We start from the raw sequence: 23,837 nt of genomic DNA on the forward strand, positions 1-23,837 counted from the left end.
CCTCCGCTAGGGGGCGCTCAGGACACCCCATTGCCATTACTAGGGCGGGGTCGGAGACCCCATGGGAAGCAGCATGGTGGATAGAGCAGGGGCCTGGGAGTTGGAAGGTCATGGGTTCTAATCCTGACTGTACTACTTGTCTGCTGTGTGTGACCTTGGTCAAGTCTTTTCACTTCTCTGTGCCTCAGTTATCTCATCTGTAAAATGGGGATTGAGACTGTGAGCCTCACATGAGACAGAGACTATGCTTGTAATAATAATAATAATAATAATAATAATAATAATGTGGTGTTTGTTAAGCGCTTACTATGTGCAAAGCACTGTTCTAAGTGCTGGGGGGGATACGAGGTGATCAGGTTGTTCCACTTGGGGCTCACAGTCAATCCCCATTTTACAGATGAGGTAACTGAGGCACAGAGAAGTTAAGTGGCTTGCCCAAGTTCACACAGCTGACAGGTGGCGGAGCCGGGATTCGAACCCATGACCTCTGACTCCCAAGCCCACGCTCTTTCCACTGAGCAAAGCTGCTTCCCCAGCAGTATCCACCCCAGTGCTTAGTACAGTGCTTGGCACATAGTAAGCGCTTAACACATACAATTACTATCATAGGAGCCAATGGGGGCAGCCACAGGGTGTTAGGGGTGGGGGAAGACAGCCCACGGAATGAGGGGCAGAGGATGGGGAGGGGGGAGGGTGGACGTACGGCTGGGCCCGAGGACCTTGACGGGTTTGGCGCTGACCAGTGAGAGGCTGCAGGTCTGGCAGACGCACTCCTTTCCCCGGAACGTCACCTTGTCCCCGATGGGGAAGGGTTGCCTGGAGCCGGAGACAGAGGAGGTGGTGGAGGGGGAGGTTGAAGGAACGCCAGGTCTCGGCCTAGCTACCCCAAGATGAACTTAAACCATGGCTGGATGGTGAATTTGATCGTGAGGTTTAAAAATCTCTTAGTTCTCCCACGTTCTGCCCTCTTCCCAGGCTGGAGAGCCAGGCCTGTTCTTCCCAGAGAGAGGCAGCGATGTCCATTCCAGACCCTTCCCTTGGACCACCCAACACCCCTGACTCTCCCCCCTCCATCTTTGACATTCCCCGCAGAGGTCCAGCATGAAGCATCTGACACCTTTGACTGCTCCTCCGATTCCTCCCACCGCCCCATCCTTTTTCTTCTCGCCCTCCCCCAGTCCCCGCTGACCGGCAAACGGTGCACACGAAGCACTTGGGATGATAGGTGCGGCCGAGGGCGGAGATGACCTCGCCGGTGATGAAGTCACGGCAGCTGTCGCATCGAGTGCCATAGAGCTGCTGGTAGTCTTGGGTGCAGATATATTCCCGGTTCTTGAAGAAGAAACCCGACTGGGCCAGGTCACAGCCGCACACTGTGGGTGGGAGTAGGGGACAGGGTCAGCACTGGAGGTCTGAGGACAGGGCGGGGAAATCTCCCTGAGTGTTCTGAGTTTTTATCACCATGAGGAGCAGCGTGGGCTAGAGGAAGGAGCATGGACAGTCAGAGAACCTGGGCTCTAATCCCTGCTCTGCTGTGTGACCTTGGTCAAGGCACTTAACTTCTCTGCACCTCAGTTCCCTCATTTGTCAAATGGGGATTCAAAACCTGTTTTCCCTCCTACTTAGACTGTGAGCCCCAAGTGAGACAGGGACTGTGTCCAGCCTAACCTGTATCTACCACAGCACTCAGTGCTTGGCCCATAGTAAGCATTTAATAAATACCACTAGAAAAAATAGCAGCTCTCATCTTTCCACCTTCCTATACTGGGAGGCTTTTTTTAAAAATACTATTTGTTAAGCACTTAATATGTGACAAGCACTGTTCTAAGCATTGGAGTACACACGAGTTTATCAGTTTGGACACAGTCCAACAGTTGGACACTGTGTGTGGAACTCTAGGTGCCTACTGAGGGACAAAGGAGGAGGAGGAGGGGAAGAGGAAGAAAAGAGCAGCTTAAGAAGCAGCGTGGTCTAATGGAAAGAGCACGGCCCTAGGAGTCAGCAGGACCTGGGTCTAACCCCCGCTCCATGACAAGTCGACTGTGTGACCTTAGACAAGTCACTTAACTTCTCTGGGACTCAGTTATCTCATCTGGAAAATGGGGATTAAGAGTGTGAGCCCTATGTGGGACACGGACTGTGTCCAACCTGATTAACTTGTATCCACCCTAGTGCTTAGAACAGTGCTTGGCACATAGGAAGTGCTTAACAAGTACCATAATTATCTCTATACTGTAATCTTATTGTGGGCAGGGAATGTGTATGTTTATTATTATATTGTCGTCTCCCAAGCTCTCAGTACAGTGCTCTGCACAGAGTAAGCCCTTAGAAAAGACTGAAAGAAAGAATGAATTAGTTTGTACCTACCCAGTGTTTAGTTCAGTGCCTGGCACATAAGTGTTTAGCAAATACTATGTGTATATATAAAGAGAGAGAGAACAATGGTGGTGGCTGCTTTCCTTGCATATCAGGGAAGTTTTGTGTTGGGGTCTTTTCCCCATTTTCTAGGGATTCTTCCTCCCCCCTGGGGGCATCCAGGATGCTCCAATTCTCAGCACCTCCTGTCACCCACCCACACTGTTGTCCTTCCCTGACCACCCACTGTAGCTGGCAGAGCTACATGGGGAAGTCCCACGGGTAACCCCTCACCACAGCTCCTCCTGCCCCTCACAACTACCTGCAATCACTGGCTCTGCCGAACAGGGGTTGGGGAGGACAGAATTGTTTCTGCCCCTCGCTCCCATTCCCCTCTGGCCTCCTGTTCCCCCCCCCCCCCCCCCCCAAGCCCAGCCACCGGCCGCTGACTCTGGGAACGGCCTGTACTCTTCTTATCAGGGAAAGGCGTTGGCCACCACCGCTGACCAACACTGCAGGCGTCCACTGAGAGCCTCCGTGGGATGAAGTGGGGGGCAGGGGATTGGATGTTAACTCACTGCCCAGGCCCTGCTCCCCCTCCCCCTCCCCCAGCCCGTGGAGACCTGCAATGGTCCCCTCCGCCCCATGCCAGGCCTGGCACCAGTCCACAATGGCAGGCAGTGAGGGGGTGGATGACCAAGGGTCAGCTCCATTAAACCGGTCCTGATGACCACAGGCATTCACTCTGTGGGGTTAGTAGGAGGAGGGGTGTGGGGTGAAGTGTCCACCTGTGGGGTGATGCTATTGTCTCCCCCAGAGCTGCCTGGGCTGGACTCTGGTCTTGCTTCTCCTGGGGATTTGCCCAGACCAAAGAGTGATCCCAAATCCTAGCATGTCCCCTACCCCTCTCGCATCCCTAATCCCTTCCCCAACTGTCAGTGGATAGCAAAGACATTCAAGGCCAGGTTCTCACTTCCCGGGAGGGAAAGGGGCATCCAGGCTGGGGCCCTGTGGTTCCGGAGGGGTTTGGGGCTCCTTATAGGCAGGGAACGTGTCTGCTACTTCTGTTGTATGGTCCTCTCCCAAGCACTTAGTATAGTGCTCTGCACATAGTAAGTGCTCAATAAATATAATTGATTGATTGATTGATTCCAGGGCAAAGGCAGGAACAGGACGGGCTTGTCTGGGGCTGGACACTCATCTGCGGGGTGTGAAGGTGGAGAGTCTTGGGTCGGATGTTCGCGGGGCCCTGAGGGGAGTGAGGTTGGGAGCCCCAGGGGCGCAAGGATCCGCTACCTTGGCAGGTGAAGCAGCGTATGTGGAAGTGATTGTTCTGAACTCGCACGACCTCTCCCTTACAGGTGTCTCCACAGCGATAGCACTGGATGGCCGGGGACCCGCTGCCGGGGTTGTACAGGTTCTGTTGGTAGGGGGCTGCAGGGATGCAAGGAGGAGAAGGGTGGGGGGGAGAGAGAGAGAGAGAAAGAGAGAGAAGGAGAGAGATGGATGAAGTGGTGTGAGCTTCAGAAAACGGCTGGCACAGAAGAAGGGAGGAAAGGATATTGCTGGGAACTTTGGCACTGGCACACAGTGAACAGCACACATCTGCAGACCTGGATGCAGGTGTGCCTAGGAGCACAAATTCATTTCCATTGTGCTTATGCCATGCCCATGGACAGGTATGCATGTACATACAAATGCACACATTCATTCTCACGTACACTACACACATATGCATATGTATTCAGTGCACATACCACACACTTGCATGTGTACACACCACATAAGTACACACATCCATTCCCACTGTGCACACACCATATACATGCACAAGCGCACATAAGTGCGCACATCCATTCCTATCATGCACACCACACACATATGCACGAGTCATGCACACACATTTTAGTCCCAGGGCTCTTCCTCCCAAAAAAGGAGAAATCAATAGGTTTTGGAGGCTTTGATCCCTCCTGCTGGACCTCAAATACCTCCACAAGTCCATGGACCACTGAAGCAGGCCCTGAGCCATCGCCCCAGGGCCTGCTGAAGTTCTGGGACTGGAACACCCAAGACTGAGGTAGGGGGGATCCCACGGGGTCCTCACCCCACAGGCCTCGTGGGTCCAGCCCCAACCCCAACACTGTCAGAATCCGGTCCCAGTTCCCTCCAACCTCCATTCCAGGCTTCTGGTCCCAGCCAGGCTGGAGAGAGTGTGAAAGGTCACTTCTGGGCATCTCTGTGGGTTCGGGCAGGGCAGCCGGGCTGTGTGGCTTCCTCACAGCCCTTTCCCGGATTTCCAACAGGAAGTCCTGGCCCAGGGAGACCCGGATCGGGCTCGATACCGCTGAGGTGGTTGGCCCTGCTGGGACTTCTGGATCCTCCCCCACCTCCTCCCCTTCCCGTCACGTACCCCTGGGGGCCCAATTTAGTGTGCAAACTTGTATTTTTCCCAGTGCTTAGTACAGCTCTGCGCACACAGTAGGCGCTTGAGAGACGTTATTGTTAATTCTAGAGTCAAAACAGCCCTTCAATCCCATCACACACACCCCAACCTCCCCCACCTCAATGCCCCCTCTAACTCTTGAGAAGCAGCTTGACTCAGTTAAGTGGATACAGCACAGGCCTGGGAACCAGAAAGACTTGGATTCTAATTCCGACTCTGGCATATGTCTTCTGGGTGACATTGGGCAAGGCACTTCACATTTCTGGGCCTCAGTTACTTCATCTCTAAAATGGAGATAAGAGTGTGAGCCTCATGATGGACAGAGGACTGTGTCCAACCTGATTACCTTGTATCTACCCCAGCACTTAGAACAGGGCTTGCCACATAAGTGCTTAACAAGTACCATAATTATTAATTATTATTATATGTTCTGACTAATGTGCCAAGGGAGTGGAATCAGAAATCCTCCCCCAACTTCAGGGCGAGGAGCCCCCACTGGGGCTGGACGGGGCAGGTTCAGAACCAACAGCAGGAAAGACTTCTTCCCCCAGTCTGGGGTGAACATGGGAATTGGTTCCCCCAGAGGGCTGTGCAGCTGGGAACACCAGCAGATCCAGCGGGATTTGACAGATCCACAGACAAACTTCCATGCTGGGTCACTGGGGGATAGTCAGGGATGGAGAGGGGAGAGTCAGGGGTGTTGGATGGTCAGTGCTGGGTCTCTGAAGGACAGTCAAGAATGGAGGAGGGAGAATGGTCTACTGGGCACCTGTTGTGTGCAGAGCACTATATTGGCTGCCTGCTGGGTGGATCCCACAATGTTCAGCCCAGCCCCACAAGCTCCCACGGGACTTTTCACCATCAAAAGTGTCTCCTTCGAGCACACATGGGAGCTCGGTGTACACACGTGTGCAAGACAGTCCAGCAGTCCTGTCTGCAAAAGGCTCCGGCAGAGGCCTGGAGAGGATATTGTCTCTGCCACCCCATCCTGCACCCAGGGACAACCCAGACAAACAGGAAGAAGCAGCGGTCCCTCTGTTTAGTGGTTGCTATGGTGACCGGCCGCGTTGAACAGAATTGACAAACTCTGGCCGCATCTGCCTGCAATCTCGGAGGGACGGGGGCGGGGCTGCCATACTATCTATATTTGATTGATGTACATTTATTTACGTTAATGTCTTTCTCCCCCTCTAGACTATAAACTACTCGTGAGCAGGAACCTCGTCTACCAGAAGAGCAGCGTGGCTTAATGGCGAGAGCCTGGTCTTTGGAGTCAGAGGACGTGGGTTCTAATCTCAGCTCTGCCACATCTGCTTTGTGACCTTGAGCAAGTCATTTCACTTCTCCGCGTCTCAGTTACCTCATCTGTAAAATGGTGATTGAGACCGTGAGCCCCACGGGGGCCAAAGGACTGTGTCCAATCCATTTTGCTTGTATCCACTCCGGCGCTTAGTACATCACCCGGCACATAGTAAGCATTTAACAAATACCATCATTATTATTATTATTATTCTCAACAGCCTAGAACAGAGCTCTGCACACAGCAGGCTCCCAGCACAGTACTCTGAACACAGAAAGCCTTAAAGTCAGTCATCAGCTCCTATTACCGGCAAGAAACAGTGAGGAGTTGGGGAACAGAGCCTCACAGGCGTGGGGGGGCATTTCCTAACCAAGAATTTGTCCCCAAGCCTCCCTCCCTGAGGAATGCAGGCTTGGCCCAGGCCAGACCGAACCAGTGTCCTCCCAGCTCAAGCCGGGGTCCTGTCAGGGCAACGGTGAGGTCGCATCCTCAGAGAATCGATCCTTTATTCTCAAGACAGCCCCCGCCTCCCCTCCCCTGATTCCCGGGGCTGCTCTCATTAGCAATAATTAATTGTCTGGGCTCAGGGTTTGACTTATCACCAGAGCGCAGGCCCCAGGTAACAAGCTGAGGAGATGGGCAAAGGAAGAAGACCCCAGCACAGTGCAGAGCACTGATCCTGCTGATTGCTGTGTGCAGAGCACTGTAATACTAATTATGGTATTTGTTAAGCGCTTACTATGTGCCAAGCACTGTTCTAAGCGCTGGGGTAGATACAGGGTAATCAGGTTGTCCCACGTGGGGCTCACAGTTTTAATCCCCATTTTACAGATGAGGTAACTGAGGCACAGAGAAGTTAAGTGACTTGCTTAAGGTAACACAGCAGACTAATGCAGAGCCGGGATTAGAACCCACGTTCTCTGACTCCCAAGGCCATGCTTTCCACTGCTTTCAGAGCACTGAACTTTGCCCCTCCTGGGTACAGAGTTCAGGACCAGATTCCACTTTTGTGCAGAGCCCACTGTGCTGTATTCTAGTGGCAACAGCACGGGCTTGGGAATCAGAGGTCGTGGGTTCTAATCCCGCCTCCGCCACCTGTCTGCTGTGTGATCTTGGGCAAGTCACTTCATTTCTCTGTGTCTCAGCTACCTCATCTGTAAAACTGAGAGTGTTAGCATTGGATATGACACGGAGAAGTTCTTAGACTGGCTGGGTTGTCAGTGTGGATGTGGTGAAAGGGGCTGTCAGTTCCACCTCGTCCTGAGCAGTCAACTCAAACCCTTCCCCCCACCCCCCTGCCCTACATATAATCCCCTCCCCAAGGGCCAGCTCGGAACCCCAAGCACAGAAACTCAGGACGAGCCACCTCACTCACACTCCTTCCTCATACCCAACAAACAACGACTCTCCCTAATTTCAAAGCCCTACTGAAGGCACATCTCCTCCAAGAGGCCTTCCCTGACTAAGCCCTCCTTCCTCTTCTCCCACTCCTTTCTGCCTCACCTGACTTGCTTCCTTTATTCATCTCCCCCTCCCAGCCCCAGGGCACTTATGTCCACATCTGTCATTTATTGATATTAATGTCTATCTTCCTTCCTCTAGACTGTGAGACTGTTATGGGCAGGGAATGTGTCTGTTACATTGTACTCTCCCAAGCACTTAGTACAGTGTTCTGCACACAGTAAGTGCTCAATACATATGATTGAATGAATGAGTGAACTTAGTACAATGTTCTGCACATAGTAAGCTCTCAATAAATGTGACTGACTGACTAACCTAAAAACTCCCCTTCTCTCAGTCTTCCCAAGAAGGGCCATCCAAATATTTGGCAACTTGTCAACACAACCATTGTTAGTACTTACCCCTACTTAATCCCCAGGCCAAAACCTAAACCTCTACCCTAAGACTTTCCAGCATCCTGAAAAGATTAATCAATCAGTTAATCAATCAGTGGCATTTAGTAAGTGCTTAGAGTGTGCAGTGCACACAGTGACTACTGTGTGTAGAGCATTGCACTGCATCCCAAAGGAATGTCTATATTGGGTATCTACTACCTGCTGCAGAGTGCTGTACTGGGTGCCTACTGTGTTCAGACTGCTGTACTGAACACCTGTGCCTGGAGTACTACTGGGTATATACGGGAAGCAGCATGGCCTAATGGAAAGAGTCAGGGGACCAGGGTTTTCATTCATCATTCATTCAATTGTACATGAGTGCAGAGCACTGCACCAAGCACTCAGGAGAGTATAATACAACAACAGAAAGACATATTCCCTGCCCACAATGAGGTTTTATCTGCCACCTGTTTGTTGTGTGACCTTGGACAAGATACTTAACTTTTTTGTGCCCCTATTTTCTTATCTGTAAAATGAAGATTAAAACCTATTTCTCCGCCCCCAACCCTCGCCACACTTAAACTGTGAGCTTCATGTGGGACAGGGACTGTCCCCAAACTGATTTGAACATAGCACAGTGCTTGGCACACAGTAAGCACTTAAGTACCATAACTATTACAATGACTGGGTTTAGAGTGCTCTCCTGGGCACCTACTGGGTGCAGAATAGCTGGGTGCCTTCTATGTGCAGAACACTGTGTTTAGGGGAGTATCCCAGAAGCAATGTTAATTCCCACCCCATTCATCTCATCCCAACAGCTGCCCTCAGCATTTCTGTCTACATCAAATCACATTCTCTACTTATTTATTCATTTGCTCATTTTCCATCCTCTAGCTGACACTAGTTATAGCTACATACTGTCTACTTCTTCCACTACTCAGAAATCATTCCTATCTGCTCGACTCCCTCATTAAAATAGTATGCTTGAAGGCAGTCCCTGTGTTTTATATTGGACCCTCCCAAGTGTATAATACAGTGCTGTACCTGCAGGAGGCCCTCAATAAATCTCATAGTATGAATGACTTATAATAATAATGATAGTATATTCATCATCATCTTGGGCATTTACTGAGCACTTACTATGTGCAGGATGCTGAATTAAGCACTTGGTAGAGTACAATATAATCAAGTCGACAGACATTTCCTCCCCACAATGAGCTTACAGTCTAGAGGGAGAGACATTAATATAAATAATTTATAATGCACCATTTAAGGATACATAAGTGCTGTGGGCTTACTACGTGCTTGTTAAGGGCTTACTATGTTCCAAGCGTTGTGCTGAGCACTGGGGTAGATCCAACCAGCAAATCAGACACAGGCCCTGCCCGGCCTGGGGGGTCCCAGTCTAAGGGGGAAGGGGAACAAGAACATGAGAGGGTGAAGTGTCTTCTAGACTGTGAGCCCACTGTTGGGGAGGGACCGTCTCTATATGTTGCTGACTTGTACTTCCCAAGTGCTTAGTACAATGCTCTGCACACAGTAAGTGCTTAATAAATACGATTGAATGAATTCATTCATTCATTCAATCGTATTTATTGAGTGCTTAGAGGTTCCTCAGATGGAGAGACCAGAAGGGCCGGGGCTCTACAGGATGGACAGATATAGATTAAAGGGCCAGGGCTGAAGTTTTTAGAACCAGGAAGGGGGTGAATATATAAATGCCATTCTCCATATCAAACTCCCAGGAGCCAGGGGGTTCCAACTAGGGATTGAAGGAAGGGGGATCAGAAATAAACAGCAAGAAACTTCTTCCCCCAGTGGGGGTGAGTGCAGGGAATCCCTTTCCATAGAAAACTGGGCAGCTAGGAACCCCAGCAGGTCCAGAGAGGTTTGGACAGATTCATGGATGATCGTCCGTGCTGGGGCACTGGGGGAAAGTGTCGGGGATGGAGAGGGGAGAGTCAAGGTTGTGGGATGGTCCATGCTGGGTCGCTGGGAAGAGTCAGGGATGGAGAGGGAACAGTGTCAGAGGTGTTGGATGGTCCGTGCTGCGTCACTGGGGAGAGTAATTAAGCAGCGCTTCTTAGTGGAAAGAGCATGGGCTTCGGAGTCAGAGGGCATGGGTTCTAATCCTGGCTCCGCCACTTATCATTCATTCGATCGTATTTATTGAGCGCTTACTGTGTGCAGCTGTGTGACTTTGGACAAGCCACTTAACTTCTCTGGGCCTCAGTTACCTCATCTGTAAAATGGGGATTAAGACTGTGAGCCCCGCGTGGGACAACCTCATTACCTTGTATCTGCCCCAGAGCTTACAACAGTGCTTGGCACACAGTAACTGCTAACAAATGCCATCATTATTGCTTGTTCTGTTTTGCTGTCTGTCTCCCCCTTCTAGACTGTGAGCGGGTTGTTGGGTAGGGACTATGTATGTTGCCAAATTGTACTTTTCAAGCATATAGTACAGTGCTCTGCACACAGTAAGCGCTCAAGAAATATGATTGAATGAATGAGTGAATGAATGAGTCAGTGGTGTGGGATGGTCCATCTCTAATCATGAGGGCAAGCGTCCAGGGGAGTGGCCAGCACTTGGCTCCTCACAGGTTCCTGGTGTCAGAGTCAGAGTCCTGATCTGGCTGGGCCCGGCCATGCTTTGTTGGGCAAAGGACGCCCTGCTGCCCACCGGGGCCTGCCACCTCTATGGACAGGCTGGCAAGTCGGCTCCTGCATGGGCACAATGAACCCTGGAGGTCGCAGAACTGTCGGGGCCACTGCGGCCACCGCTCGGCCCCTGACTCCAGGGACTTTGCCCCCACCGCCCGGTGGCTGGACTTCGCCCCCATGGAGGCTGCGCAGGGGCGATTGGGCACACACACTCTCTCTCCCCTCTCCCCTTCCTCCCAGGACTCCTGGGGGGTGGGCGGGGTAGGCATTTCCAAATAGTAATAATAATACTAATGGTGGCATTTGTTAAGCGCTTACTATGTGCCAAGCACTGTTCTAAGCTTTGGGGGTGGGGGGGTAATACAAGGTGACCAAGGTTGTCCCACGTGGGGCTCACAGTCTTAGTCCCCATTTCACAGATGAGGGAACTGAGGTCCAGAGAAGTTAAGTGACTTGCCCAAGGTCACACAGCTGACAAGTGGCGGAGTTGGGATTCGAACCCCTGACCTCTGACTCCCAAGCCCGGGCTCTTTCCACTGAGCCACACTGCTTCTCTTCATGAGCCACCTAAGTGTCGCCCACCCTTCTGGGGGAAACTCCTTGCCCTGTCCAGCCTGACAGCTTGGAGGAAGTGGGTGTTGGTTAGGGATGGCCCGACCCGCGCCCCCTGACTCTCCCCTCTCCATCCCCAACTCTCCCCACGTGACTTTAAAACGGACCATCCCACACCCCTGACTCTTCCCCGGTGACCCAGAACGGAAACCACCCCACACCCCTGACCCTCCCCTTTCCTTCCTTGACTCTCCCCCCAGTGACCCAGCACGGCCCCCTGACTGTCCCCTCTCTTTCCCTGACTCACTTACAGTGACCCAACACGGACCAATTCAACACCCCGAATTATTCTCTCCCCACCCCACACCAGAACCCCTCCACGTCCAACCGCAAGTTCCCTATGTTCGGACAGGCCTAGATAACCCCAGAGAGGTGGACAGTCCAGGACTCGTTTCGGCCTGCGGGAGGTTTTTTTTTTTTTTGGCGGGGGGGGGTCAGGGGTCCCTTGGAAAGAGAGAGAGAGAAAAATAAATTGGGAGCCGGAGAAGAGCTGTCCACCCCCTAGCCGCAGAATCCAGGCCTGGTCAGCAACTAGGGAAGACGGGTCCTTCAACCCCGCACTGGATCCGTGATAGAACCAGGCGTTGATTTGGGTGAGGAGTGTTGATTTGAGTGAGGGTCCCTAAAACCGCCGGCCCCGACCTGTTTTGGGCAGGGAACGTGTCTTGCTGGTTCTGTTGTATTGTACTCCCTCAAGCGCTTAGTACAGTACTCTGCACATAGTAAGCTCTCAATAAATCCGATTGATCGATTGACCCCCCCGCCCCTCCACCTCCCCGGAATTCGGCGGGGAAAGAAGCGTCCGGATCCGCGGCAGAAAGACGTCGGGGGGAAGCTGGGGGTTATCTGTCTGCCTCCTCTCTCCCCGCCCAACCTCCCTGGGGTTCCTCGCACCTCCCCTCTCCCTGCAGCCCCCCGCTTCTGAGCCCCCGAGGCCCAATCTCCCCTCTCACCACCCCTTCCCTCCGGCGGGCGAGCGGGCATGGGCAGAAGACATTTCCTCCCCACAACGAGTTTACAGTCTAGAGGAGGAGAGAGTCCTTAATATAATTTATATTGCACCATTTAAAGATACATACATAAGTGCCGTGGGCTTACTATGTGCCGGTTAAGGGCTTACTATGTTCCAAGCGCTGTGATGAGCACTGGGGTAGATCCAACCACCAGATCAGACACAGGCCCTGCCCGGCCTGGGGGGTCCCAGTCTAGGGGGAAGGGGGAACAAGAACAGGAGAGGGTGAAGGGTCTTCTAGATGGGCAGAGCCAGCTGGTCGCCCGTGACCGACTGTTTGGGGGAAGAAAAGCCCCCCACCCCCGCCGTCTCCCGGGGCTCGGGCGTGGACTTACCCCTGGTGCTCATGGCTTCGCCGCCCTGCCTCCGGGGCTCGCCGCCAACGCCGGGAGGGGAGCGGGAGGTGCGGTCAGTCGGTCTGCCCAGTGCGCTGCGGCTCCCCCTCCCCTCCCCTCCCCTCGCTGGGGCGGAATCTCGCCGAAGAGGAGGAGGAAGAGGAGGAGGAGGAGGCCTTGGGATGGGCGAGGCTGGAGGCCGGGGCAGGGGGATTGGGAAGGAGAGGGGAGGGGGGCTCTTCTTGGTTCCAGGCCCGGAGTCTCCGGGCAGCAGCTGATGGGCGGGTGGGGGCGGCTGGCAACGGAGCAATGCAGCAGCGACCGGTCCGGCCGAGCTGCTCTTATAGCTCCGGGGGTGGGGACCACGAAGGGGAGGGGGCGGTGGGGATGGAGCCGGTTTATCTCAACCTGCCTCCCACGGCCCGGGGCAGGGGGGTCCTCGGGGGGCCTGGGCTCCTGGGTCCGGGAATGGTGGTCGGGGCTTGGGGGGGGGGAGGGGGGCACAACCGGGAAGGATGACCCCCCGGGGGGCGTCGAGAGGTGGGGAGGGGGCGATCAGGGTTGGGAGGGAGAGGGGGGGAGGCGGGGGCGTCGTTTGATTGGCTCTTCGGTGTTGGTGGGAGCCGGGATCCTTCAGCCGGGCGCCCCCTGCTGGACGCGCCGGGGTCGGCGCGCTGCAGACAATGCGCCCGCACACCGGCCGCGTCGGGCTCCGGACAGCGCGCTGGGGGCAGGGATTAGCGGCCGGAGGGTGGGGGTCATATCCCAGACCTCCCCCCTCCCCCCCAGGAGAATCCAGATTCCTTCCCCTCCCCTCGGGAGCACCTCTCCCCTCAGCATCCATCCACAGGCAAGCTCTATTAATCACTAATAATAATAATAATGATGATTCATTCAATCCTATTTATTGAGCGCTTACTGTGTGCCGAGCACTGTACTAAGGGCTTGGAAAGCACAATTCGGCAACATATACAGTCCCTACCCAACAACCGGCTCACAGTCTAGAAGGGGGGAGACAGACAGCAAAACAGAACAAGTAGGCAGGTGAATAATGAGTATTTGTTAAGCCATTACTATGTGCCAAGCACCGTTCTAAGCTCTGGGGTAGATACAAGGTAATGAGGTTGTCCCACGTGGGGCTCACATTCTTCATCCCCATTTTACAGATGAGGTAACTGAGGCCCAGAGAAATTAAGTGGCTTGCCCAGGGTCACACAGCAGACATGTGGCAGAGCCGGGATTAGAACCCATGGCCTCTGGCTCCCAAGTCCGTGCTCTTTCCACTGAGTGCTCTTTCCACTGAGTCACGTAAATCGCTGCGGCATTTTTAAGCGTTTACTACTTGCCAAGCGCTGGGGCAGATACAGGAGAATCAGGTCGGACATGGTCCCTGCCCCGCACGGGACTCACTGGGGGAGGAGTAGATAGTTAATCCCCATTTTACAGAGAAGGAAATCGAGGCACAGAGAAGTCAAGCATGAGATCGCACAGCGGGCAAGTGGCAAAGCTGGGATTAGAACCCAAGCCTTCTGACTCCGAGGCCTGTGCTCTTTCCACTAAGCCAGACTGCTTCTCCAGTGATTCATTGTCAGATTTATTCCCTACCAATAAAACCTGTTCTCCCTCTTAGACTATTAGCCCCATGCAGGATAGGGACTGTGTCCAACCTAAGTAGCTCATATCTACCCCATCGCTTAGAATAGTGTTTGACACATAGTGAATGCTTAGCGAATACCATAATGTTTTGTTGTCTGTCTCCCCCTTCTAGACTGTGAGCCCGTTGTTGGGTAGGGACCGTCTTTATATGTTGCTAACTTGTACTTCCCAAGCGCTTAGTACAGTGCTCTGCACACAGTAAGCGCTCAACAAATATGATTGAATGAATAAAAATTCCTTCCTCTTGTAATCCCGCTTTAATTATTAATTATGGTAACTGTTAAGTGTTAACTAAGTGTCAAGCACTGTTCTAAGTACAAATAAATCAGGTCAGTCGGGTCACAATTTTTATGTAGGAGGGAGGACAGGCATTAAATCCCCATTTTACAGTTGAGGAAACTGAGACAGAAAAATTAAGCGACTTGCCCAAGGTCATCCAGCAGGCAGGTGGCCAAGCCAGGTTTAGAATCCAGGTCCTATGACTCCCAGGTCTGTGCTCTTTCCACAAGGAAACACGGCTTGTGACTTTATCTTCTCTCCTCCTCCTCTTCTTTCCACCCACAGGTCATTGAGCCTCTCTGAGCCCCAAGGTCCTTATCTGTAAACTGGGGAAAATAACCCTTCCCTCCCAGGGTGTGTGGTGAGAGTAAAGCGGGAAAATGGATGTAAAAGCACTTTCAGAATACAGAGTGCTCCAACAATAGCGAGTAGTCTATTATCAGCACTGACACAGAGTGCAAAGATACAGATCGCCCCTTCTAGTGTCTATCATCCCTGCTAGAGTGAAGCTCCTTGATGTCTACTAACTCTATTGAACCTTCCCAAACGTTCAGTACAGCACGCTAGACACCATAGACTGCAAGCTCCTCAAGGGAAAAGAGAACGTCTACCAACTACTGTTCTCTTCCAAGTGCTTAATGGCTCAGTCAACATGACTGACTGATTAGTTAATAACTAAATTATCAATAACATTGGTCTCCCATGCTGTTTCCCACAAAGCCCTATGAATGTCCCATCTCCCTCCCTCCCTTTCCCTCCTTCCTCTATTCTATTTTCCAAGCACGGGTTTTTTTTTTGCAGGGCAGGGGATATCTAGAGATGTCCCCCTCCCTCTCAAGTCCCCGCTGTGGGCCTTTTCCTGGAGTTCCTGGTGTCCAGAGGAAGAATTTCTCAGAAGCTCCCACTGCAGGAATCCAGCCAATGCAGCCCACCCCACCCCAGAGAGGCAGCTGTTTCACCCAACATCCCACTAGGTCCTGAGGGGAGTTAGATTCCATCCCACCCAATTCAAGAACCGGGGGTGGGGGGAGACTTGGAGCCCCCTGCCAAGATCTGCCCATGAACACTGCCGTGAAATCCTTGCCCTTCTACTCCTTGCCTTCCTCCTCCTGCCAGGCCTCTGGGGTTCCTCTGGGTGTCCTGTGGGGGATAGGAAGGGTGAACTAGGGGCTCCCCAACCCCCACCCACTGACTCACTAAGGGGATCAGAGTTTGGGGAATGGAGTGGGTCCCCACACCACCGGAGAGGCAAAACTGTAAGATGAGTTCTTGTCAGTTCTTTTGACAAAGAACTGTGTCCGACCTCATTAACTGTACCTACCCCAGTGCTTAGAACAGTATTTGACACATAGTAAGCACTTAAATACCATAAAAAGGAGGGGGTCTGTGTCCCCCAGTCACACAGGCCATGACCTCGGGCCCCCATATCTCCTCTACTTTGGTCTCCAAGTGCACCACACTGCCTCAGAAACAGAGATAGGAGCATGGTCTGGCCTGGAAGGGTAGAAACACCACCCCAGAGGTGATGCATCCAAGCTATCTGGGGTCAAAAAACCAGTCAGACAATGGTCCTAGCCGAGACCCCATTAAGCACAGCTCCCAGGGGGCTACAGAAGCCCCAGAAAGTGGTCTCTGCCCTCGAAGAGCCCACAGTCTAGGCGAGACCATGGGGTGAGGGATCGGGGGACCGAGAAATAGGACGACAGGAGGGTCGCAAACAGAAGCAAACAGCTGGGGAACTCCTTCTGCATGAGCTAGGGAGAGGCTGGCCTGCATCCTGAGGATCAGCGGCCAGACTGGCCGAGCCAAGGACGGCCTGACCTGGACCCCCAAAGCGTAGGGCAGGGCAAAGAGTCAGCATAGAGGAGGGCTAGGCAGGGCCCGCTGAGGCAGAAAAGGCCTCCTCAGGGCTAATTCATTTATTTATATTGTCTGTCTCCCCATCTAGACTATAAACTCACTGTGGGCAGGGAATGTGACTGTTATATTGTTACACTGTATTCTCCCAAGCGCTTAGTACAGTGCTCTGCACACAATAAATACGATTGAGGGAATGTCTGTTTATTGTTATATTGTACTATCCCAAGCACTTGGTTCAGTGCTCTGCATGCAGTTAAGTGCTCAATAAATATGACAATGAGTGAATGAATGATTAAGACATTAACAAAGACTGAGGTCCGGAGAGGGTAGGAGACTTGCCCAAGGTCACAAAGCAGGCCCGGGGCAGAGCTGGGTGGGAACCCCAATAATGCAACATTAAGCCCTTCTCTGCAACTTGGTCCTGGAGTTTCTGCCCTGATTTGTACAGGAACCCCCCGCTGCCTGGAAGAAGTAGCATGACCAGTGGATAGAGCCTGGGCTTGGGAGTCAGAAGGACCTGGGTTCTAATCCCAGCTCTGCCATTTCATTCATTCATTTAATCACATTTATTGAGTGCTTACTGTGTGCAGAGCCTTGAACTAAGTGCTTGGGAAAGTATCATACAACAATAAACAGTAACATTCCCTACCCACAACAAGCTTACAGTCTAGAGTGGGGGAGAACCATTTGTTGGCTGTGTGATCTTAGGCAAGTCACTTCACTTCTCTGTGCCTCAGTTACCTCATCTGCAAAATGGGGATTGAGTCTGTGAGACATGTGCATAATAGGGACTGTGTCCAACCTAATTTGTATCTATCTCAGCACTTAGTACAGTGCCTGAAACATAGTAAGCACTTAACAAATACCACACACATAAAAAAAGATTAGAAGCCAAGGTCACCCAGGCCCACAGAGTTCTCAGACTCCGGCCCTGCCACCAGAGGGACAGAATCCCACCGCCATCCCCCTCACCCTCTGGCCGGCAAGCCCGCTCCCCTTCGACACAGTTCAGTGCTCACCAAACGTTTTTTCCTGTGCTTTGTACACACTGTGCCTTGTCCAGCTCACATTCTGTGCTCTGGCTCAGCCGTTCCAAGTCCCATCCCTGTTTGGCTCAGACACAACACAGCTCCCACTCTGCACCGCCTTTGCTCAGTGGCCAGGCGCCTTGTGTTGAAGGAGTTCATTCCATCCATGCCCCCACCTCTGGGCAGACCTGCCCTTCACCACCCTTGTGGAGTCCATGACCCTGTAGCCCGTATTTTTCTCCCTTTGATCAATGGACACAGAGGGCATAGGCTCAGCTTGCTCTGGGCCAAGAGAGGAACCAAGGGTCTGGGCCAGATGCGCAGGTGGGTGTTGGGGGGAGGCTGGGAAGTGTCTCTTTGCGTGGGCTCTTGGACTCCACCATAACTTTAGCCAAGAAGGGCCGAACTTTCCTCAAGACCCTCCAGAGACTGCACTCCTCTTCACCATCCCCATTCTCTATCGGCTCTCTGAACCCACCATACCCCAGCTGCACTCTTCCCCCCCTCCCCTCCCACTTCTTCACCATGCCTCCCTCTGGCCTCTCCCGCCCCAACCCAGGAGTCTGGAACTCCCACCACTGCAAATTGTTGGAACATCTTAAAAGCCCACCTCCTCCAGAAGGCCTTCCCTGAACCCTCTGGTCATGGCTTCCCTCGGTCACCTCCTCCAGGAGGTCTTCGCTGAACCCCCTCCCTGGTCATGGCTTCCCTCAGCCACTCTAAATCAGTTTATTTTTCCCATTTTCTGGTTAACTTGTTCAGTTGTGGGGGACTTCTGTTGTGACCAGTCATACCTATTCCTTCTCTTTCATTCCCACTCATGGATATCAATCAATCGATAGTATTTACTGAGCACTTACTATGTGCAGAGCACTGTAGTGAGCACTGGGGGGGAATACAACTGAGTTGGTAGACACATTCCCTGCCCACAACAAGTTTATATGAGTAAACATTTGCTGGATTGTATCCGCCCATTAGTTTGGAAGCTTTTCACGGGCCAGGACCATTTTTCCTACTTGTATGGAACTCTCAGAGCTCCCAACCCAGTGCTGTGTACACAGTAGGAATCCAGTACAGCACTCAGCAAACAGTAGGTGCCCAGTAGAGTGCTCTGCATGCAGAAAGCATCCAGTACAGCTCTCTACATGCAATAGGTGTCCAGTACAGCTCTCTGCACACAGTAAGTGCCAACTATGGCGCTTTGCATACGGTAGGAGCCCTGTGTAGTGTCTTCATGAAGTAGTCTTATACAGCACTCTGCACACAACAATTGCCCAGTACTTCTCAGCTCAGTACTCCACACCCAGCAGACACCCCAGCTCAGTGCTCAGCACAAAGTACACACCAGTGCAGGGGGTCTCCGCTCTCTTTGACCTCCTTAAGGCACTATCATTGCCAAACAAAGTACCGAGCTGCCCCCCAGGTCCCAGATAGAGAAGGAGGCACCATGGGGTAGTGAGAGATGGTTGGGTAGGAGTTAGGGGGCTCCAGAAGAGGTCAGAAGGCACTGTGAGGCCTGAGGAAGGACCCAGACCTTGGCCAAGGCTAGGGTGTTCTTGAGGAGACTGGGGTGGGGGGTTTAGGGAGGGTCTGGAGCTCAGCCATTGGTAAAGGGCTCCAGAGCAGGCTGGGGTTGGGGAAGGGCCAAGGGAGGGCCTGGAATTTGGGTGGGAGCTCTGGGAAATGGGGAAGGTGGGGTGGTGGTGGGAGGGCACTGAGGGGGCTTTGGGGTTGGGGAGAGGGTAGATGTTGTCAGGCTGGCCTGGAGGGGCTGGGGGCAGGGGAAGCTTAGCAGGCACTGGGGTGAGTGTATGCTGGGCGCTAGGAGGCACATGATAGGGGGGCTTAAGGGGGGCTGTGTGGGTCCGGGAGGACTGGGATTGGGAGAGAAAGGGCATGGCGGGGGGTGGGGGCCGTGGGGCATTGAGATGGTTTAACACTTGGGGATCGGGATGGGATGTAGGGGGAGATGGGGAGGCTCAGGGAGCTAAAGGGTGACAGAGAGGCAGAGTGACTTGGTGGAAAGAGCCTGGGCTTGGGAGTCAGAGGACATGGGTTCTAATCCTGGCTCTGCCTCTTGTCTGCTGTGTGACCTTGAGCAGGCCACTTCACTTCTCTGTGCCTCAGTTACTTCATCTGTAAAATGGGGATTAAGACTGTGAGCCCCACGGACAAGTTGACTACCTTGTATCTATCCCAGTGCTAAGAACAGTGCTTGACACATAGTAAGCGCTTAACAAATACCATTATTATTATTAATAAATATGGACTGGGGGGGTGCTGGAGGGCCCGAGACCGCTAGGAGAGGGGAGAAGCTGGAAACCAGGGGGAGTGGGGGTGATGGGGGGCTTCTAGGGGAGAGGGAAGCCTGGTGGGGGGGGGGATGGGGGTCACGGGGCAGGTAGGGACATTGGAGGCGGGGGAGGCCTCTAGGGAAGCGGGAAGAGAAGGGGGTGGGGGGCTATGCTCAGAACAATCCCCGGTGGCGGTGACGACGGCTCAGCCGGGGCAGGAAGCCTGGAGAGCGACGCCCGGGCCTGCGGAATCCATCAGAGCCGCGGGGACCGGACTTTAACGGCCGGAAGCGGTGCTGAGCTCCGGGGGGCCGGACACGGAGCCGAGGCCACAAATGGGTCTGGGGGCGGGAGGGGATGGGGGAGACCCGGCCCTAAACGCCTTTAAGTCTGGGATCCTTCTCCCCCTGGTCCGGGGCTTGGGAGTCAGAGGTCTTCGATTCTAATCCCAGCCCCGCCACTTGTCAGCTGGGTGACTTTGGGCAAGTCACTTAACTTCTCTGTGTCTCAGTTACACATGAGGATTAAGACTGTGAGCCCCACGTTGGACAACCTTATTACCTTGTATCTACCGCAGCGCTTACAACAGTGCTTGGCACATAGTAAACGTTAACGAATGCTATTATTATTATTACTATTATACCCTCACCCTTAGAGATAGTGGTTGACTTGCCTCGGGTTGTAGAGCCGGCCGGCAGCAAAGCAGGACCCTTGTCTTCGGAGCTCCAGGGGTGTCCCACAGAACAGGGCAGCTCAGAACCACGGGATAGGGTCTGTGTCCTACCTAATTAACTTGTACTTACCCCAGCGTTTAGAACAGTGCCTGGCGCATAAGTAAGCGCTTAACCAATATAAACACTCCCTCCTCTCCAGGACCAACAGGCAAGAAAGGTGGGGAGGGTGGGAGACGGGGGCAGCTTCTACCTTTGAGAAGCAGCGTGGATTAGTGGAAAGAGCATGGGTTTGGGAGTCAGAGGTCATGGGTTCTAATCCCAGCTCTGCCACTTGTCAGCTGTGTGACTTCGGGCATGCCACTTAACTTCTCTATGCCTCAATTACACATGGGGATTAAGACTGTAAACCCCACGTGGGACAACCTGATTACCTTGTGCCTACCCCAGCGCTCAGAACAGTGCTTGGCACATAGTAAGCGCTTAACAGATACCATCGTTATTATTATTATTAGAAGGACCAGCTGCGACTCCGAGGCGGGGGCGAGGAGGAGCTATTTGGAAAGGGACGCAGATTTTGGCCGGCATCGGACTGAAGGGGGTCTGGATTCCAAAGCAGGGAGGGTCCCCCGCCCACCCACGGGCTGCTCTGGCCGGGACAGAAACCCGGCTTTCCCTTCCCCGACCGGACCCCGCCCAGCCCCAAGGGTGCAGCCAGCCAAAGCCATTAGGCCTGGACGCGTTTCTGGCTGCAGCCCTGTTTATCCACCACCTCCGTCTTCCTCCTGTTCCTCACATTGTTCTGTGAGAACCTCCGGCCCGAACCAGAATCAAAGGGGTTCCTGTGGGAGGGACCAGCTGCGGTGGGCGGGGAGGGAGGGATGGGGTGGGAGGAGCCGGGGGAGAGCTGGGGGCTCTGTATTATTTCTTTCTTTATTTATTTTCTATAAACGCCTCCCCCTTCTAGACTGTGAGCTCGTTGTGGGCAGGAATGTGTCTGTTTCTTGTTATATTGTACTGTCCCAAGCGCTTAGTACAGTGCTTTGCACCCAGGAGGAGTTCAATAAATACGATTGAATGATTGAAGGAACGTGGGCAGGGCTAGCCGGGAGGGTGTCGGGGGAGGAGATGTGGGAGGGACTGGGAGCGGGATAGGAATATGGGATAAGGTGGGAGGAGTCGGGAGGCAGCCGTGGGCGGGGCTAGCATCTGTGGGTAGGGCCAACCGGGGGGTAGGATGGGATGATGATGATGATGGTATTCATTTATTCAGTCGTATTTATTGAGCGCTTACTGTGGGCAGAGCACTGTACTAAGCGCTTGAGAAGTACAAATCGGCAACATGTAGAGACGGTCCCTACCCAACAACGGGCTCACAGTCTAGAAGGGGGTGGCAGACAACAAAACAAAATAAGTAAACAGGCATCAATACCATCGGAAGAAATAGAATTATAGCTATATACACATCATTAATAAAATAAATAGAGTAATAAATATGTACAAATACAGACAAGTGCTGCGGGGAGGGGAAGGGGGTAGGGCGGGGGTGCAATGTGGAGGGGAAGAGGAGAGGAAAAAGGGGGGGCTCAATCTGGGGCTAGAGGGACTTCAGGGTGTCACCCTAGGATATTTGTTAATAATAATAATAATAATGGTGTTTGTTAAGTGCTTACTATGTGCCAGGCACTGTGCCTGTTATGTCATCTGTATAATGGGGATTGAGATTGTGACCCCCACATGGGACAGGGACTGCATCCAACCCGATTTGCTTGTATCTACCCCAGTGCTTAGTACAGTGCCTGGCACATAGTAAGCGCTTAACAAATGCCATAATAATAATAATAATTAGCTGGTGGTGGCACTTCCCGTTGACCTGCCATCACCATGTTCCATCCCTCGGTGGGGGTCATGACTGAGAACCCTCCTCGTGGACACCGTCGCCCCAAGGTCCCCCCCCCCCCCCCCCCGGGGGGGGGCTGCGTCCGTCCACATTGTGGCACAGATTCCCTTCTTTCTCTCTTCGTAGGCAACCTCTGACCCATCTGCCCCCACCACCCAGATTCTCATCCCCTGTCTGGCCTTCAGAAGCAGCATGGCCTAATGGTTAGAGCTCAGGCCTGGTAGTCAGAAAGACCTGGGTTCTAATCCTAACTCTGCCACTTGTCTGCCGTGTGACCTTAGGCAAGTCACTTCACTTCTCTATGCCCCAGTTACCTCATCTGTAAAGTGGGGATTAAGATTGAATCTCTCAACCTATCCCGACTGGATTACTGCATCAGCCTCCTCTCCGATCTCCCATCCTCCTGTCTCTCCCCACTTCAATCCGTACTTCATGCCGCTGCCCGGATCGTCTTTGTGCAGAAACGCTCTGGGCATGTTACTCCCCTCCTGAAAAATCTCCAGTGGCTACCAATCAACCTACGCATCAGGCAAAAACTCCTCACCCTCGGCTTCAAGGCTCTCCATCACCTCGCCCCCTCCTACCTCACCTCCCTTCTCTCCTTCTCCAGCCCAGCCCGCACCCTCCGCTCCTCTGCCGCTAATCTCCTCACCGGGACTCGTTCTCGCCTGCCCCACCATCGACCCCCGGCCCACGTCCTCGCCCTGGCCTGGAATGCCCTCTCTCCGCACATCCGCCAAGCTAGCTCTCTTCCTCCCTTCAAAGCCCTACTGAGAGCTCACCTCCTCCAGGAGGCCTTCCCAGACTGAGCCCCCTCCTTCCTCTCCCCTTTCTCCCCCTCCCCATCCCCCCCGCCTTACCTCCTTCCCCTCCCCATGGCACCTGTATATATGTATTATTACTCTATTTATTTACTTGTACATATTTATTCTATTTATTTTATTTGGTTTATATGTTTTGTTTTGTTGTCTGTCTCCCCCTTCTAGACTGTGAGCCTGCTGTTGGGTAGGGACTGCCTCTATATGTTGCAAACTTTTACTTCCCAAGTGCTTAGTACAGTGCTTTGCACACAGTAAGCACTCAATAAATACAATTGAATGAATGAATGAATATGGACTGTGTCCAACCTGATTAGCTTGTATCTACCACAGTGCCTAGTACATAATAATAATAATAATAATAATAATAATAATAATAATAATAATAATGGCATTTATTAAGCACTTACTATGTGCAAAGCACTGTTCTAAGCACTGGGGGGATACAAGGTGATCAGATTGTCCCACGGGGGCTCACAGTCAATCCCCATTTTGCAGATGAGGTAACTGAGGCACAGAGAAGTTAAGTGACTTGCCCAAAGTCACACAGCTGACAATTGGTGGAGCAGGGATTTGAACCTATGACCACTGACTCCAAAGCCTGTGCTCTTTCCACTGAGCCATGTTGCTTTTAAGCATAGTGAGTGCTTAACAATACCACAATTATCAGTATTATTATTGCTGAACCCTATCGCTCCTGTGCACACTGTAGGTGCCCGGCTCAGTGCTTTGCACAGAGTAGACTCCCAGTACAGCCCCCGATTCACATTGATGA

At 52.8% G+C, this 23,837-nt stretch overlaps 1 protein-coding gene across 6 annotated transcripts in view; it reads right to left on the bottom strand.

The window, feature by feature from the left end:
• The window catches only part of ABLIM3 (actin binding LIM protein family member 3), a 37,864-nt gene extending 25,028 nt beyond the window's left edge, over positions 1-12,836 (bottom strand). For all 6 annotated transcript variants that reach the window (XR_005457172.1, XM_038770623.1, XM_038770622.1 and 3 more), the window contains exons 1-4: positions 12,557-12,836; positions 3,652-3,789; positions 1,190-1,373; positions 704-816 (exon numbers count right to left, since the gene is read on the bottom strand). Coding sequence is in view for 5 of the 6 variants with exons in the window: in XM_038770623.1 (XP_038626551.1) it covers positions 704-816; positions 1,190-1,373; positions 3,652-3,789; positions 12,557-12,569 (448 nt within the window). In the remaining variant the exon portion in view is untranslated. The remainder of the gene's footprint in view (positions 1-703; positions 817-1,189; positions 1,374-3,651; positions 3,790-12,556) is intronic.
• Between the last annotated feature and the right edge of the window lie 11,001 nt (positions 12,837-23,837).

The sequence above is a fragment of the Tachyglossus aculeatus genome, chromosome X2, assembly GCF_015852505.1.
Source record: "Tachyglossus aculeatus isolate mTacAcu1 chromosome X2, mTacAcu1.pri, whole genome shotgun sequence".
Taxonomy (NCBI): Eukaryota; Metazoa; Chordata; class Mammalia; order Monotremata; family Tachyglossidae; genus Tachyglossus; species Tachyglossus aculeatus.